This window comes from Elephantulus edwardii, unplaced genomic scaffold (genome assembly GCF_000299155.1).
Source record: "Elephantulus edwardii isolate Elephantulus edwardi_28Jun2011 unplaced genomic scaffold, EleEdw1.0 scaffold00055, whole genome shotgun sequence".
NCBI classification, from domain to species: domain Eukaryota; kingdom Metazoa; phylum Chordata; class Mammalia; order Macroscelidea; family Macroscelididae; genus Elephantulus; species Elephantulus edwardii.
The window spans coordinates 10,353,928-10,366,949 of NW_006399805.1; the positions used below are offsets into that span (position 1 = coordinate 10,353,928).

Sequence of the window (13,022 nt, forward strand, 5' to 3'; positions counted from 1 at the left end):
AGGTGTGCGTGGAGCAGGCGTGCGTGGAGCAGGCATGCGGGGAGCAGGCATGTGTGGAGCAGGTGTGTGTGGAGCAGGCGTGTGGAGCAGGTGTGTGTGGAGCAGGTGTGTGTGGAGCAGGCGTGCGGGGAGCAGGCGCGTGTGTGGAGCAGGTGTGTGGAGCAGGTGTGTGTGGAGCAGGTGTGTGTGGAGCAGGCGTGCGTGGAGCAGGCGTGCGTGGAGCAGGTGTGCGTGGAGCAGGTGTGCGTGGAGCAGGTGTGTGGAGCAGGTGTGTGTGGAGCAGGTGTGTGTGGAGCAGGCGTGCGGGGAGCAGGCGAGCAGGCGTGCGGGGAGCAGGTGTGTGTTGAGCAGGCGTGTGGAGCCATCCAGGTCTGCTCACACGGGTCACCGTGAGTCCGTGATGGGACCCTGTGGCACTAACATGGCGTCGGGAGGGGAGACGTGTGATTACCTGCAGGTGAAAGCTTGGAGGAGCTCCGTTGGGGTGCTGAGAGTCCCCTGGAGCACACAGTTGGACCAAACTGGGGCAGAACAAGGCAGGGGGGGGAGGAGGCTGGGGTGGGGGTGAGGATGGGAAGTTGGCGATCTGGGGTACACATGGAAGCGGGGAGGCCACAGCCCTGTCCAGGTTACTGTCGGGTGGCAAATGCTGATGGTCCTGTCCTGGGAGTTGGAAGGGACACGGAGATATGCTTGGTGCTGTCGTGGGAGTTGGAGGGGATGTGGAAGCAGGCCTGGCTCTGTCTGAGGGGTGGAGTGTGAGGGGCTGATGGTCTGGGGTGCTGCTTATGAGGTGAGAGGTTGGGAGGTGGTGCAGGGGGCTCAGGAAGCAGGGAGTTGGACAACCTGAGGTGCCCCTGGGGGAGGGTGTGAGGTGCTCCCGGGGGAGGGTGTGAGGGTGTGTGGTGCTCCTGGGGGAGGTGTGAGGTGCTCCCGGGGGAGGGTAGACAGAGCAGAGTGCTCATACCCCATGATGTTAGGTGGCATTGAGCTGGGGTGTTGGAGGTGTGGTGGGCACCATAGCCAGGTCCTGGCCCACCTGGGAGGCCATGCTGTGTGTGTGTGACTGTCCACAGGCAGTGTGGGCACCGTGTCTGGATTTCAGGAGGTCCAGATCCCTGCTGACTAGGCCTCCCTCTCTCCACTCCAGGTCGACCTGCGCTACGAAGCTCAGAACCTGGAGCACTTCCAGCGTAACTTCTGGAACGTGGCTGCGGTCAGGTTCCCCACACCGCTGCGCCCCTTCATCTCCAGGGACATCTTGGTGGAGACATACGAAGTAAGAGCCTGGCAGCTGGACCTGCCCCATCTGTGGTGTCAAAGGCGGACGCAGGAGGAAGGCGTTAAGACAGGGTGGAGGGCAGAGGCTCAGGGTGACCAGGACCTTAGGCTTCCCGGGTTGGCACCTCTGCTATGGCACCCACTGGGTGACCTCAGTGTCCTCAGCTCAGAACAGGGCTGCCAGCTGCTCTATCAGATTGCCGCACGGTTCAGACCCAGCCAGCCCACTGCCACCGAGGTCGCTGGCTCTCGTGCCCAGGGGTATCCAAGGCCACAGAGTGGCCTCTCCATGGTAGCAGATGTCCACCGAGAAGCGTGGTGGGAGGAACACGGGTTAAGATGCAGTGTGGGTGGCAGTCACAGGCTTTGGAAAAGTGTCTCTGTGTGGGTCATTTCACTCCCTCACTGGGACAGCGAGGGAGCAGGGCGGTGGATGCCGGCCAGTGACACTGTCCTCGTCTCTTGCCGCAGGAGAGCGTGCTCGTGTCCCACTACCAGCAGGCGGAGGTTCCCCAGGAGCTGAAGAGGCAGATTGCACAGCTGGGAATCCAGATGCTTCTGAAGATGGTAGGCTCACAGCTGAGGGACCCCTGGGCCTTGCGTGGGGCAGTTGGACCCTGCTCGGTCCCCGTGGGCTGGCGGGGTGGGGTGTCAGGGCCACTGGCCACAGTGCTCAGAGAGCCAGTGATAGAAATAAGTGCCCGCCGATGTTTGTGCCTTCGGAGAATTTCTGCTCATTCGTTCCGGCGTTCTGTCAGTTTCTGTTCGTTCATGCTGTTTACTCATCGTTCTCAGGACTTCAGTCCTCAGTGATTTCTACTCATTCACTCCTGCTAAGACTCTCTGCTCATTCGTGCCTTTCATTCCTGCCTCCGTGGCTCCATGTCTGCACGTTCCTTCACGTCTTTGTGCTGAGCACTTCCTTAGGGTGTGCTCTGGCATCAGGAGCGTGCGCCAGCGAGGGTGGGCGAGGCAGTCCCTCCCAGTGTAGACCTTCCCTGCCCAGGGATTCACAGTGTAGACGGTCCCTACCCGAGACCTGAAAGGGCCTCTAGTGGTACTGTGGTTAAAGCATGTGGCTACTAAGCAGAGGGCTGGCCGTTGAAACCATAGAGGGGACGTTGTGACCGTCTCCTCCCGTAGATACTCACAGCCTTGAGAACCCAGAGAGGCGGGTCAAGCTCTGCCCTACAGGGTCTCTGTGTGCCAGCAGCAACTTGACGGCAGGGGTAGGAGGCTGAGGTGAAGACGGACCTGGCCCAGGCCATGTGAGTGGATGGTCCATGCCTGGCTGCCTACAGTGTGGACGGCCCATGTGTGCATGCCCACCGTGTCGATGGTCCATGCCTGACTGTCCACAGCGTGGATGGCCCATGCCTGGGTGCTCATAATGTCTGTGCCTGGGCACCCACAGTGTGGACAGCCCATGCCCAAGTGTCCACAGTGTGGATGATCCGTACCTGGGTGTCTGTAATGTGGACGATCTGTGTCTGGGTGCCCACAGTGTCTATGGTCCGTGCCTGAGTGTCCACAGTGTGGACGGTCCGTGCCTGGGTGTCCACGGAGTGGACAGACCAGCAGAGATAGGGTGTGTTCATTCACCTAGGGAGTAGGTACTGGGCATCGGACATGGGCCAGGCCTGAGCTACATGTTGGATTTAGGGGTGACAGAATGGACATGCTCCTGTACTCTGAAAGCACTGCCCCCAGGAGAGGGTGCAGGTTAGTTGGGGTGAAAAGGGTTGACTACAGGCTACCAGTGGGTCACTGGGTGCCCGTCCTAACCAGAGTTCACAGGACTAGGGGTCAGGTGAGCCTGGACTTGGTGGGTCTGGTGCTGAGTGTGTCTGCCCCACAGTGGCTCCACACTGTCTCAGGCCCGCACTCCCCGACCCTGCTCAGAGAGTCACACTGCTGGTGTTGCCATGGAAGGGGGCAGACCCTACTCCAGAGGGGCCTGAATCGCTTTCCCACTTAGTCGGTCCAAAGCCATTGTATGTATGTTCACGTTGTGTGCCTGGTCAAGTCCCAGACATGTGTGTGTTAGCATATTAGTGGTGTGCATGGCTGAATCCCAGGTCCGTGTGTGTAACCGTGTTCATGGTGTGCTTGGTCGAGTCCCAGCCCACGTGTTGGCATGTTTGTGCTATGCCTGTTTAAGTGCTGGGCCCACATGTTTGTAATTGTGTGCATCTGCATGTGGTTGAGTCCCAGGCCCACGCGTGCTGGGTGTAACAGGCCCCTCTTTCCAGGCTTGAGAAATCCTGGCCTGTTCCCTGGACCTCCTTTGGTGGCTCCTGCACTCAGCCTTTGTTTTGGTAGCAGGTCCAATCACCTTTCTTTGCCCCTTCAGGACACAAAGTGAAATTCAGTCTGTGTACCTGAACTTGGCCTCTCCCTGTGGTGCCTGGCCTGCAGGCGGGACCCCAGGCTGAAAGAAGAACCTCTGTCTTGCAGATATTCGTGGACAACTTTGTCCATGGGGACCTACACCCTGGGAACATCCTGGTGCAAGGTGCTGACGCTCTGTCAAGGGAGCAGCTGTCGGGGCCGCAGAAGGTGGAGGTTGCGCCCCTTGGCCCCCAGCCCCTACGGCTGGTGCTGCTGGACGCTGGCATCGTGGCTGAGATGCAGCCCAGTGACCTGAACAACTTCCGGGCTGTCTTCTTGGCCGTGCTGCTGGGGCAGGTGAGAGCTCGGGGCACCTGGGGCTCCTCTCACATCCCAGGTCTCATCAGCGCCAACAGGTGAAGCCCCACTGAGAGCATGAGTGTGGGCTGGTGCAGAGTTGAGGGCGTTGTGGGGTGGCCGCCCCACAGGAACCTCTAGTCGGGGGTGCAGGGCTGGGAGGGGATTAGGCCGAGGAAGAACACCTCTTTGCCTGGTGCTGTAAAGGTTGGTGGTCTTGTGTCTTTACTGCTGGGAAGGCTAATTTCTCGAGTGAACAATGGTGGCCTGCAGTCTGTAGGGCAGAGAGTGAATCTCTGACTGTGAGCGTCTGCTCTGTGGGTTGGAGAATTACCACCAAGAGAAAAGGCCTCAAAAAGCCCCTGGAAGTGTCAACAACCAAAAATAACTATATAGTCAAGCATTATTAGAAATATTTTGGGGAGCTCTGGTGGTCTAGTGGCAAGGAGCTGCAACTACAATCCCAGAGGTGCACGGCTCGAATCCACCAGATGCTCTGCTGGGGAAGGAGGGACAATCTCCTCCTGTACCAGTCAGATCTGATTTGATGGTACACTCACACAAAAATAATAATAAAATAAAATAAATTTAAAAAAGAAGTATTTTAAAAACATTTTTGTTATTAAATATTTTGAGTTAAATGAAGACAAAGCATAAACATATTTGATTTTTTTTTTTTTTAAAAAGCCCCCTGGAGTGAGTGTTCCATCTACAGGATACAAGCTTTCCTTGGGCGGAGACCTGGCCCAGGTGACCCAGGCTCCAAGTGAAGGCTCCGGCTCTGGCTGGACTTGGCCCTGAGTTAGCAGTTTGTATCTGGACTAGAGCCCAGCCCTGGGCAGGGACCTGATTTTGGGGGCCAGCCATCAGGCTCGAAGCTGGGCTCAGGGCGGACAGTGTGGGAAGTGGGCAGGGGGCGTGTGGCCTGGTGACCAGCAGAGGCCTCAGTTGTGCCCTGATGGTGGAAGGGCCAAGGCCAGCAGAGGTGTGTCTGGTGTCCAGGTATTGTGGGATACAGCAGTGAGGAGGAGGGGACAGTACAGAAGCGAACGCTGAGGCAACCCCGGCGTGGCAGGCTGGACAGGGCACTTCGCTTTTTGCCCCCTCAGGGACGCTCTAGGGCAGCTCTTTCCTCTCTCATCTTCCAGGGCCAGCGAGTGGCTGAGCTCATCCTGCACCACGCCCGGGACAGCAAATGCAGGGACGTGGAGGCCTTCAAGGAGGAGATGGCCACACTGGTGAGCCAGGCCAGGAGGAACGCTGTCACACTGGAGAAGGTGGGGAGGCCCTCCACAGCCTTTGGGTTTACTGCCTCACCGAGGGTGTCACATTCCGGGGAGTGTGTGTGGAGGTGTTAGCATGTGTGTTGTGCAGCATGGTATGTAGTTACATGTGGTGTGAGTGAGGTTTGTATATGGTGTGTGACTCTAACGTGGACCTGACATGTGTGTCTGTGGGGTGTGGCAGGGAAGGAGCTAGAAGGAACTGGGCAAGGAGGAAATGTTCTCAGGCTCTGTAATTGCTGAAGTTCTGTTTATTCCTTTTTTCCAGCTTCAAGTTTCCACCCTTCTCTCTAGTGTCTTCAAGTTACTGATGAAACACCAGGTGAGGTCAAGGGCAGGGGTGGGAGTGGCTTCAGGACCAGCCCTGACCATGTCTCAGAGAAGAGGGCATGGGTGAAGCCTTCCCAGTAACAGAACTATTTGTAGAATGCAGTTTTTGTTTCCACCATGTAGTAAAACAGAAAAAATTAGGAGTCCTATTAATTGGGGATTTTAATGCTCTATAAAGCGCTCAGTGGTCCTGCTACAGGAGATTAGAGCAATGTCCTACCCTTCCAACTGCCTCATTTTCCATGCTGTCGGAGGAGGAGGAGCACGAGGGCATCAAAAAAGGAAGAGTTTGGGTGGATCAACATGTGTGACCACTGTTCCCAGAGCAGTCAGTGCTGAGTATTCCAGAGTGTCTAAGGGGAGGTCCACCTGCCGCCCAAGCCCACGGTTAACGGGCCCCTAGTGGCTGAGGAAAGCCCATTGTGTCCCACAGAGACCGAGGGGTATGAAGAATGGCCCTCAGATGAGCAGTTTCTGGTGTATGTGGGAAATATTTTAAGCCGTTCTTATATAAATATATATCATAATGAAAGTGGTACATACACACCCCTCCAGAAAAATGCGCGCTGCATAAATGACAAGTTTTCCTTAGTGTTCCTATGAGAGGGAAAGTAGGTGAGCAGACAAGTGGAGGGGAAAGGCAGGCTGGGGATAGAGCGTTCTGTGGACAGTAAAAGGCACAGGCAGAGAGGAGAGGGGGGTCACGTGACTGTCCCAGCCCTGCTTCCCTGCACAGACAGGTCTCGGAACAACTCCTGTTCTCCTCTGTTCCAGGTGAAGCTCGAGAGTAACTTTGCCTCCATTGTGTTTGCAACCATGGTGTTAGAGGGGCTTGGTCGCTCACTGGACCCTAAGCTGGACTTACTGGAAGCAGCGAGGCCCTTTCTTCTTGGGGGACTAGTGTCCTTCACCTAACTGCAATGGTGGTTTGGAGCTGTCACTTGAAAGCCACTCCTGAGGCATGTGGACGCTTTGAAGTTGGATACTTGGAGGATACTGGGCATTTAATTAAAAAACGAACCAACCAAAACCCAGCAACAAAACTAGACCATCTGCCACTGAGTTGGTTCCAACTCGGGTTGACCCGCGAGGATCGGGCTGAACTCCGCGAGTCCGAGGCAGAAACCTTTGTGGAAGCACATCGGCCCGTGGCTGGCTGATGCAGGCCTTCGGTCAGTAGCTGAACACAACCACTGTGCCACCCGGGCTCCTTCTCTAAGTTAATAGCTCAGGTTACCTGGGATAATGGAGGTGGGAAGGGACCGCTTGACTCTGGGCTCAGTGTCCAGGGCATCTCCTGTTCAGAAGAAATGTCCTGTGCATGGAGACGAATAAAAAGTTTGTATTTTGTTTCCTTGTTATTTTCTCTTTTCTTCTTAACTTCACAAACACCCTGATCACGTGGATTCTGATGTTGGCTCCCAGACCTGATATTATATCGGACAATGCCATCAAATCCTTTCGACCCATGATTTCCAACTGTTACTTCCACGTGACAGTAAAAAAGCTGAAAAGACACACATATTTTCACATTTTCCACAAGTCCTACCACCACTAACAAATCACTTAGGGCAAATTCCCCTGTATTCCCAGGCGTAAAAGTGTTACCATGAAGTGAATACCCTGGTTGGGGATCTCTTGCCTGGACAAGGAATCAAACCAGGCAAGATACAGCAGGAAGTTTGTGGACAAATCCCCTGGTTATATCCTGCTCAAAATAGCCCCAGCTGGGCCAAGCCCTTGTTAGACCATGCAGTTGAGAGGAAAAGAGGGACAGGAGTGAAGTAAAAGCAAATAGTTTTATTAGAAGAGATAGTAAAATAGAGAAATGCTTTTGTTGTTGCTGTGTGCCATCAAGTCAGGATGGACCCACAGAGACCCACCAGCAGGTTTCCAGAGGCAGTGAACTGAGCAGCTAGTGGATTTGAACCACAAGCTTTGGGATTGCAGTGCAGCTCTCTCAGCCTTGTGTGTAATACTGACCCTCTGGTGGGTTTCAAGGGGCAGCAGGGGAGGAGACTGCCCATCCTCTGTGGAGCAGCTTATATGTTCTAACCACAAGCCTTTGGAATTGCAGCGCAGTTTCTTACCCCCAGGTCACCAGAGCTCTCTTAGCCTAGAGTTGGTTAATGTAGCTGGTTTTGGGCATGCTTCTGGGTTTCAGTCTGAGCCAATGAGATGCTCTCTCACGAGTTCAAATGTTGAGTGGTTCTGGTCCGTTGTTCTTGACATTACTTATTTGCCTGAAACACTAATCAGGCTTCTAATCAGGGGCAGTTTCTCCCAAGCACGTCAGGACTGAGGCATTTGTTGTTATGTGCTGTCGCATCACCTAGGACTCATAGCGACCCTGTGTGCAATAGCTCTGAAGCCTGTCCTGTCTTGAGCCAGTCTCACCATCTCCAACACACCTAGCCTCATTACCCTGTATCAATCCATCTCATCCAGGGTCTTCCTCCCCTGCGCTGTCCCTCCACTCTTCTGAGCATGATGTCCTTCTCCAGGGATCAGTCCCTCCTGGCCATATGCCCAAAGTGAGATGGAGCTTCAAAATTCTAGCCTCCAAGGAGAGACTTGGTTTCACCCTCTCCCAGACAGACCTATTTGTTTTCTTGGAAGTCCATGGTATGTTTGACTCTTCTCCAGCACCACAACTCAAAGGCATTGGTTTTTCTGTCATTCTTAACCACTGTCCAGCTCTCTGATGCACAGCAAATAACTGTGAAGACCAGGGCCTGAATCAGGTGCCCCTTACATTGTTGGTTCTCAGTACTCTGGAAAGGCCCCTGACAGCAGATTTACCTAATGCGATTTGTCTTTTGATTTCCTGACTGCTGGTGCCAAGAGTGTTGATTGTGGAGCGGAGGAAGCTATAACTGTTAATAACCTCAATCATTTCTCCATCATCATGGTGCTGCCAATTGGTCCAGTGGTTAGAATCTTTGTGTTCTTTATGTTAAGCTTCAATAAGCTTCAAGGGCTTCATGCCCACCTTAGTTTCAGCAAGCAAGGTGTGTCATGTGCATAAGGTAGGTTGTTGATGAGTCTTCCTCCAATCCTGATGCCTTAAGTCCAATGTTAGTGGTTTTTTGATTCTGATTGGGTAGAGCCTGGTCCTGGTCACTTCATTTGAACTTTGCCTTCTATTGGTTCTTAATTTGTCTTTTCAGGCTTTCCATTGTCTCATCGATACCTATTCTAACCTTTTTTTCCACACGGCCTGTCTTATGCCTGATACGCAGTTCTGCTCCAAACAAGGGTGGAAGGCTAAGATGATAATTACTTAAATATAGAGACAACTTTTGCTGTTAGATGCTGTCAAGTTGAGTATGACTTACACCCTATTAGCAAGGTATCTAATCACTGGCCTATCCTGTGACATCCTCACAATCTCTGACACTCAACCCCATTTTTGCAGTCACTGGTCAGTCCACTTGGATCTTCCTCTTTTTAGCCAACTTTCCACCTCTCAAAGCATGATGCCCGTCTCCAAGGAATAACCTATCCTTACAGCACTGGGTGTGGTGCTGGAGAGTAGTACTGAGCATACCATGGACTGCCAAGAGAACAAACATCTGTCCTGGAGAGGATGGATCCAGTTTGCACCTTGGAGGCAAGGCTTTGGGCATACTTTGGTCATGTTGCCAGGAGGGACCAGTTCTTGGAGGACACCATACTTGGAAGGGTCAGTGCAGTAGAAGATGACCCTGGATGAGATTGTCTGACATAGTGACTGTGGCAGTGGGGTCAGGTGTCTGAGAGATGACGAGGTTGGCTCAGGAGAGGGCAAGATTCAAACCACTGTTCACGACAAGTAACAACATAACCAAAGTTTGTGAGATGAAGCTTTGTCATTTTTGCCTCCAAGAAGCACTGTGGCACTTTCTCCAAGACCTATCTGTTCTTCTGGCAGTCCGCAGGATTCTCATAGACCATGGAGACTCAGGAAAACTGTGACCCAGAAAAGGAGGTGCTAAGAATTTATAGTGTATCCAGGACTAAACGGAAGGGTAACATATTGCGACAAAAGCCAAGAATCTAAGGAATTTGGAGCCTCTTAATCTAGTGCTTATACTAAAATGCAGATTCTTGGCCTGGGGTTGGGTTAGCCGGTGATTCTGATACCAGTGAGCCCATGTACTGACATCTGTGAGTCTCTGCAGCCCAGGTATGGTTAATGATAGAGCAAGAAAGACTCTGTAAACAAAGCAAACAAAACCTCTGGGAGAATCTAAGGATACTGTTGTGGGTCTCTTAGAGGAGAGAATACAAATTGAGGGAGGGACCAGTGGTTCAGAAAGGATCTGCCAGGTCTGGAGGCAGAGATCGCGTGTGAAAACACTACGCTGGGAAAGGAAGGCCAAGTTTAGACCCAGGTTGTTTCTAAGAGGGGCTTTCGAGGGCAGCCGAGAGGCCCCTGCAGTGCCCGGCGCGCAGCTAGCCCTGCCCGGGAACGTCTCCCCGCGCCCACGCCGGAGCCTCGGCAGCCAATCCCCGTCAGCCGCCGTCTCTTAGCAACCGCGAGCCCGCCTACACCACTGACAGGTGGGTGGGCAACACCGGAGACGCGGAAAGGAGTCGGCTCAGCGGCCGGGGAAGGGGCAGAAAAGACGCGGCAGAGGTGACTTCACCGCCTGGGGGAGGGACTGACACTCAGAGGCCCGCAGAGCCTCGGTGGACAGCTGCCCGCCCTCCCGGCTCCCTGCGGCCCAAATGGACGACGTCTTGCGCCGGCGCCCCGACAGGAGTGACGTCAGGCGCGCGCCCGTGGAAGCGCCGAGCGGACCTCGGGCGTCATGTCGGCTCTGAGGCGGCTGGCGCCTTTCGTTCGCGTCGGAGGCCAGCTCTTCCGAGGCTGCGGCAAGCGGACTGCTGGGGGCGTGGGCGTCCGTCAGTGAGTGTCTCGGGGGCTCAGTCTCGGAGGAGCGTGGACTCCGGGCGCTGTCACCTTGACCGGGCGCGGGCCGGGTGCAGGTCCCGGATGCTGGGAGGCTGGCCGCCGCCGCGGGGCATGCTGGGGGTTGTAGTCCGCCCTGGAGGCGGGGCTGCAGGACCGGGCTCGGGGCGCGGGCGGTCGTCAGTGCGCGGTGAACAGTGTCTCGGGGGCTCAGTCTCGGAGGAGCGTGGACTCCGGGCGCCGTCACCTTGACTGGGCGCAGGTCCCGGATGCTGGGAGGCTGGCCGCCGCCGCGGGGCATGCTGGGGGTTGTAGTCCGCGCTCTGCGGCCGGGGGAGCTCGTGGGGTCACCTCGCACGGAGCGTGTCCGCCGTCGCCCATGTGCTGGAAGGGTGACAGCGTCGAGCCGGGGACGCGCGGCCCCTGGCCAGCCCTGCCGTCCACCCTCGGTTCTGGGGCGCACGATGTCCCCGTGGGACCGGGATTGGCTGGGCCGAGCCGCCCGGGTGTAAAGCCCACGGAGAACCGTCCCCCTGGTGCCCGGTGGAGGGGCGAGACTTGGATGTCGCGCTGACCCCCGCACGATGGCCGGCTGACCGGCGGCCCCACGCTGACCCTCTGCCCGCAGTGCCGGCGGCGGCGTGCACATCAAGCCGTCCTACCGCCAGTTCCCCCAGCTGACCCGGTCGCAGGTGGTCCTGGCCGAGTTCTTCAGCGGGACCATGTGGTTCTGGATCCTCTGGCGCTTCTGGCACGACTCGGACGCGGTGCTGGTGAGTGGGCCTGGCACTGGCCAGCCGTGACCCTTCCGCCCGCCGGCTTCCCCAGCTCACGCGGGAGTCCGGCCTTCCGCCCAGGGGCGCGGGTGGTCTTGCCCATCGGGTATTTGTAAGGGAGGCCAGGAACCGGTTCTTTCACTCCCCGGCAAGTGTATGGACTGGTCAAGGGCCCGCGTGGGGTGCAGGCCAGCTAGATCGCCTGGGGTGGAGATGGTGAGGTGACAGGGAGGACCTTCTGACACGTTTAGACCCTCAGCTGCTGCAGATCCTGTTCTCCATGAAATCACCTTTCAGACACCGAAGTCTGAGCTCGCCAGTCCAAATGATTGCTTTAAAAAAACTCGATTTGCAAGAAAATAAAATCTTAAATATACTGTTAGGAGCGTCAGGCTGCTTACTGATTTCCGCCTGGAGCGCTTTGTGCTGCAGCCAGACGTGGTGCCCAGGGGTGCGTGGGGGTGCTGAGGTCCTGCTCCCCCGGGACAGGAGGCCCCTGGCTGCAGTGCGGACTGTGGGCTCAGGGAGGGCAGGGCAGCTAGTGCCCATGCCAGAGCCCGCAAAGGACAGACTGAGGGACAGAGGGCCGCCCTGGTGAAGGCAGCCTGGTCACCACTGCCCTCCTGGGAGGTTTTCTGAGACTCCTCAGACAGGTGTCGGGTTCCTGACGGCTTGTCTTCGGTTGTTCCCAGGGGCACTTTCCTTATCCCGATCCTTCCCAATGGACAGATGAAGAGCTGGGCATCCCCCCTGATGATGAAGACTGAGAACTGCTTTGCCCGCTGACCAGTGGGTGTGCCCTGTGTCCCTGTAAGTCACTCCCTGTGCTAGAGAAGCTGGCTGTGACTGTGCATCTCCTGACAGTCAGAACTGCTTGAGCATACTTGGGGCTCCTCCCTCCCCCATCCCATTTTGATCTCATGGAGTCCTTTCCATGTTTGTGACACGGTGTATCCATGTAGTGATGGAACACAAGCTCTGATGACTGCTTGTGCTAGCACGGGGACAGGGTGGGGGCCCAGGCAGCAGGGAGCTTTCAGTGGCTACAGTCACAGGGTTCTGAGTTCAGTCTCTGTTGACAGGCCCAGCAGTCTGGCATGTGGAACGACTTGAGTTAGCTGTTGAGATGGGATCGGGAATTAATAGTTTTTCTTGAGAGAGATGCTTGGAGGATTGATTCCCTTTTTCTCCAAAGCTGCTGGGATTAAAACACTCCTTTAACAAGTTTTAAATCAGTAATTTCACTTAATAGCTGCCATGATTCAAATTGCCCTGGAAAGGCAAGGCTAGGGATGACGGTTATGTGTTCTGAGGCAGTCGCACCATTGGGACACCGTGGACCTCTTCCACGGAAGCCATTTTTTGGGGTTGCACTGGCATCCCAGCCACCTTCAGGGGGCTGGGCAGTGGGACCACAGCCACCAGAGGGCCTTCCTCGGCCGTGCCTGCTCTGGGTCCCTCCCGTTTTGGGGTGATCTCTGTGCAAGTGCCCACTTATTCGCAGATAACGCTTTGAGATCAGATGAGCGTGCTTCTCCCCCATCAGACCATCTGCCAAGTGGGGGCTCTGCCGGTGTGGGCGTGACAGAAGAAAGAACTGGTACTTAATTACTGAAAAGACTTTTGTCACTGTGTTTTCCCACAGGAGCTGCGAGAAGTGATGGATTTCAAATTGTAAACAAATGCTAAATTAAAATGGTCCAACCAGGAGTGATGAGGCCCCGAGTCCTGTCTGTCTGTGTGGCTCAGTCCCCTAGCGCCCACTTG

At 55.5% G+C, this 13,022-nt stretch overlaps 2 protein-coding genes across 2 annotated transcripts in view; both read left to right on the forward strand.

Annotated features, from left to right (window-relative positions):
• Positions 1-6,497, forward strand: part of ADCK2 (aarF domain containing kinase 2) — a 12,392-nt gene extending 5,895 nt beyond the window's left edge. Inside the window, exons 3-8 of the mRNA XM_006887227.1 lie at positions 1,151-1,279; positions 1,753-1,848; positions 3,739-3,969; positions 5,118-5,246; positions 5,521-5,574; positions 6,357-6,497. Coding sequence (XP_006887289.1) covers positions 1,151-1,279; positions 1,753-1,848; positions 3,739-3,969; positions 5,118-5,246; positions 5,521-5,574; positions 6,357-6,497 — 780 coding nt within the window. The remainder of the gene's footprint in view (positions 1-1,150; positions 1,280-1,752; positions 1,849-3,738; positions 3,970-5,117; positions 5,247-5,520; positions 5,575-6,356) is intronic.
• A 3,881-nt stretch (positions 6,498-10,378) lies between these two features.
• NDUFB2 (NADH dehydrogenase (ubiquinone) 1 beta subcomplex, 2, 8kDa) lies at positions 10,379-12,022 on the forward strand. The gene is made up of 3 exons (XM_006887164.1): positions 10,379-10,476; positions 11,108-11,252; positions 11,948-12,022. Exons 1-3 carry the CDS (start codon positions 10,379-10,381, stop codon positions 12,020-12,022), a joined length of 318 nt encoding a protein of 105 aa, XP_006887226.1.
• The last annotated feature ends 1,000 nt before the right edge of the window (positions 12,023-13,022 follow it).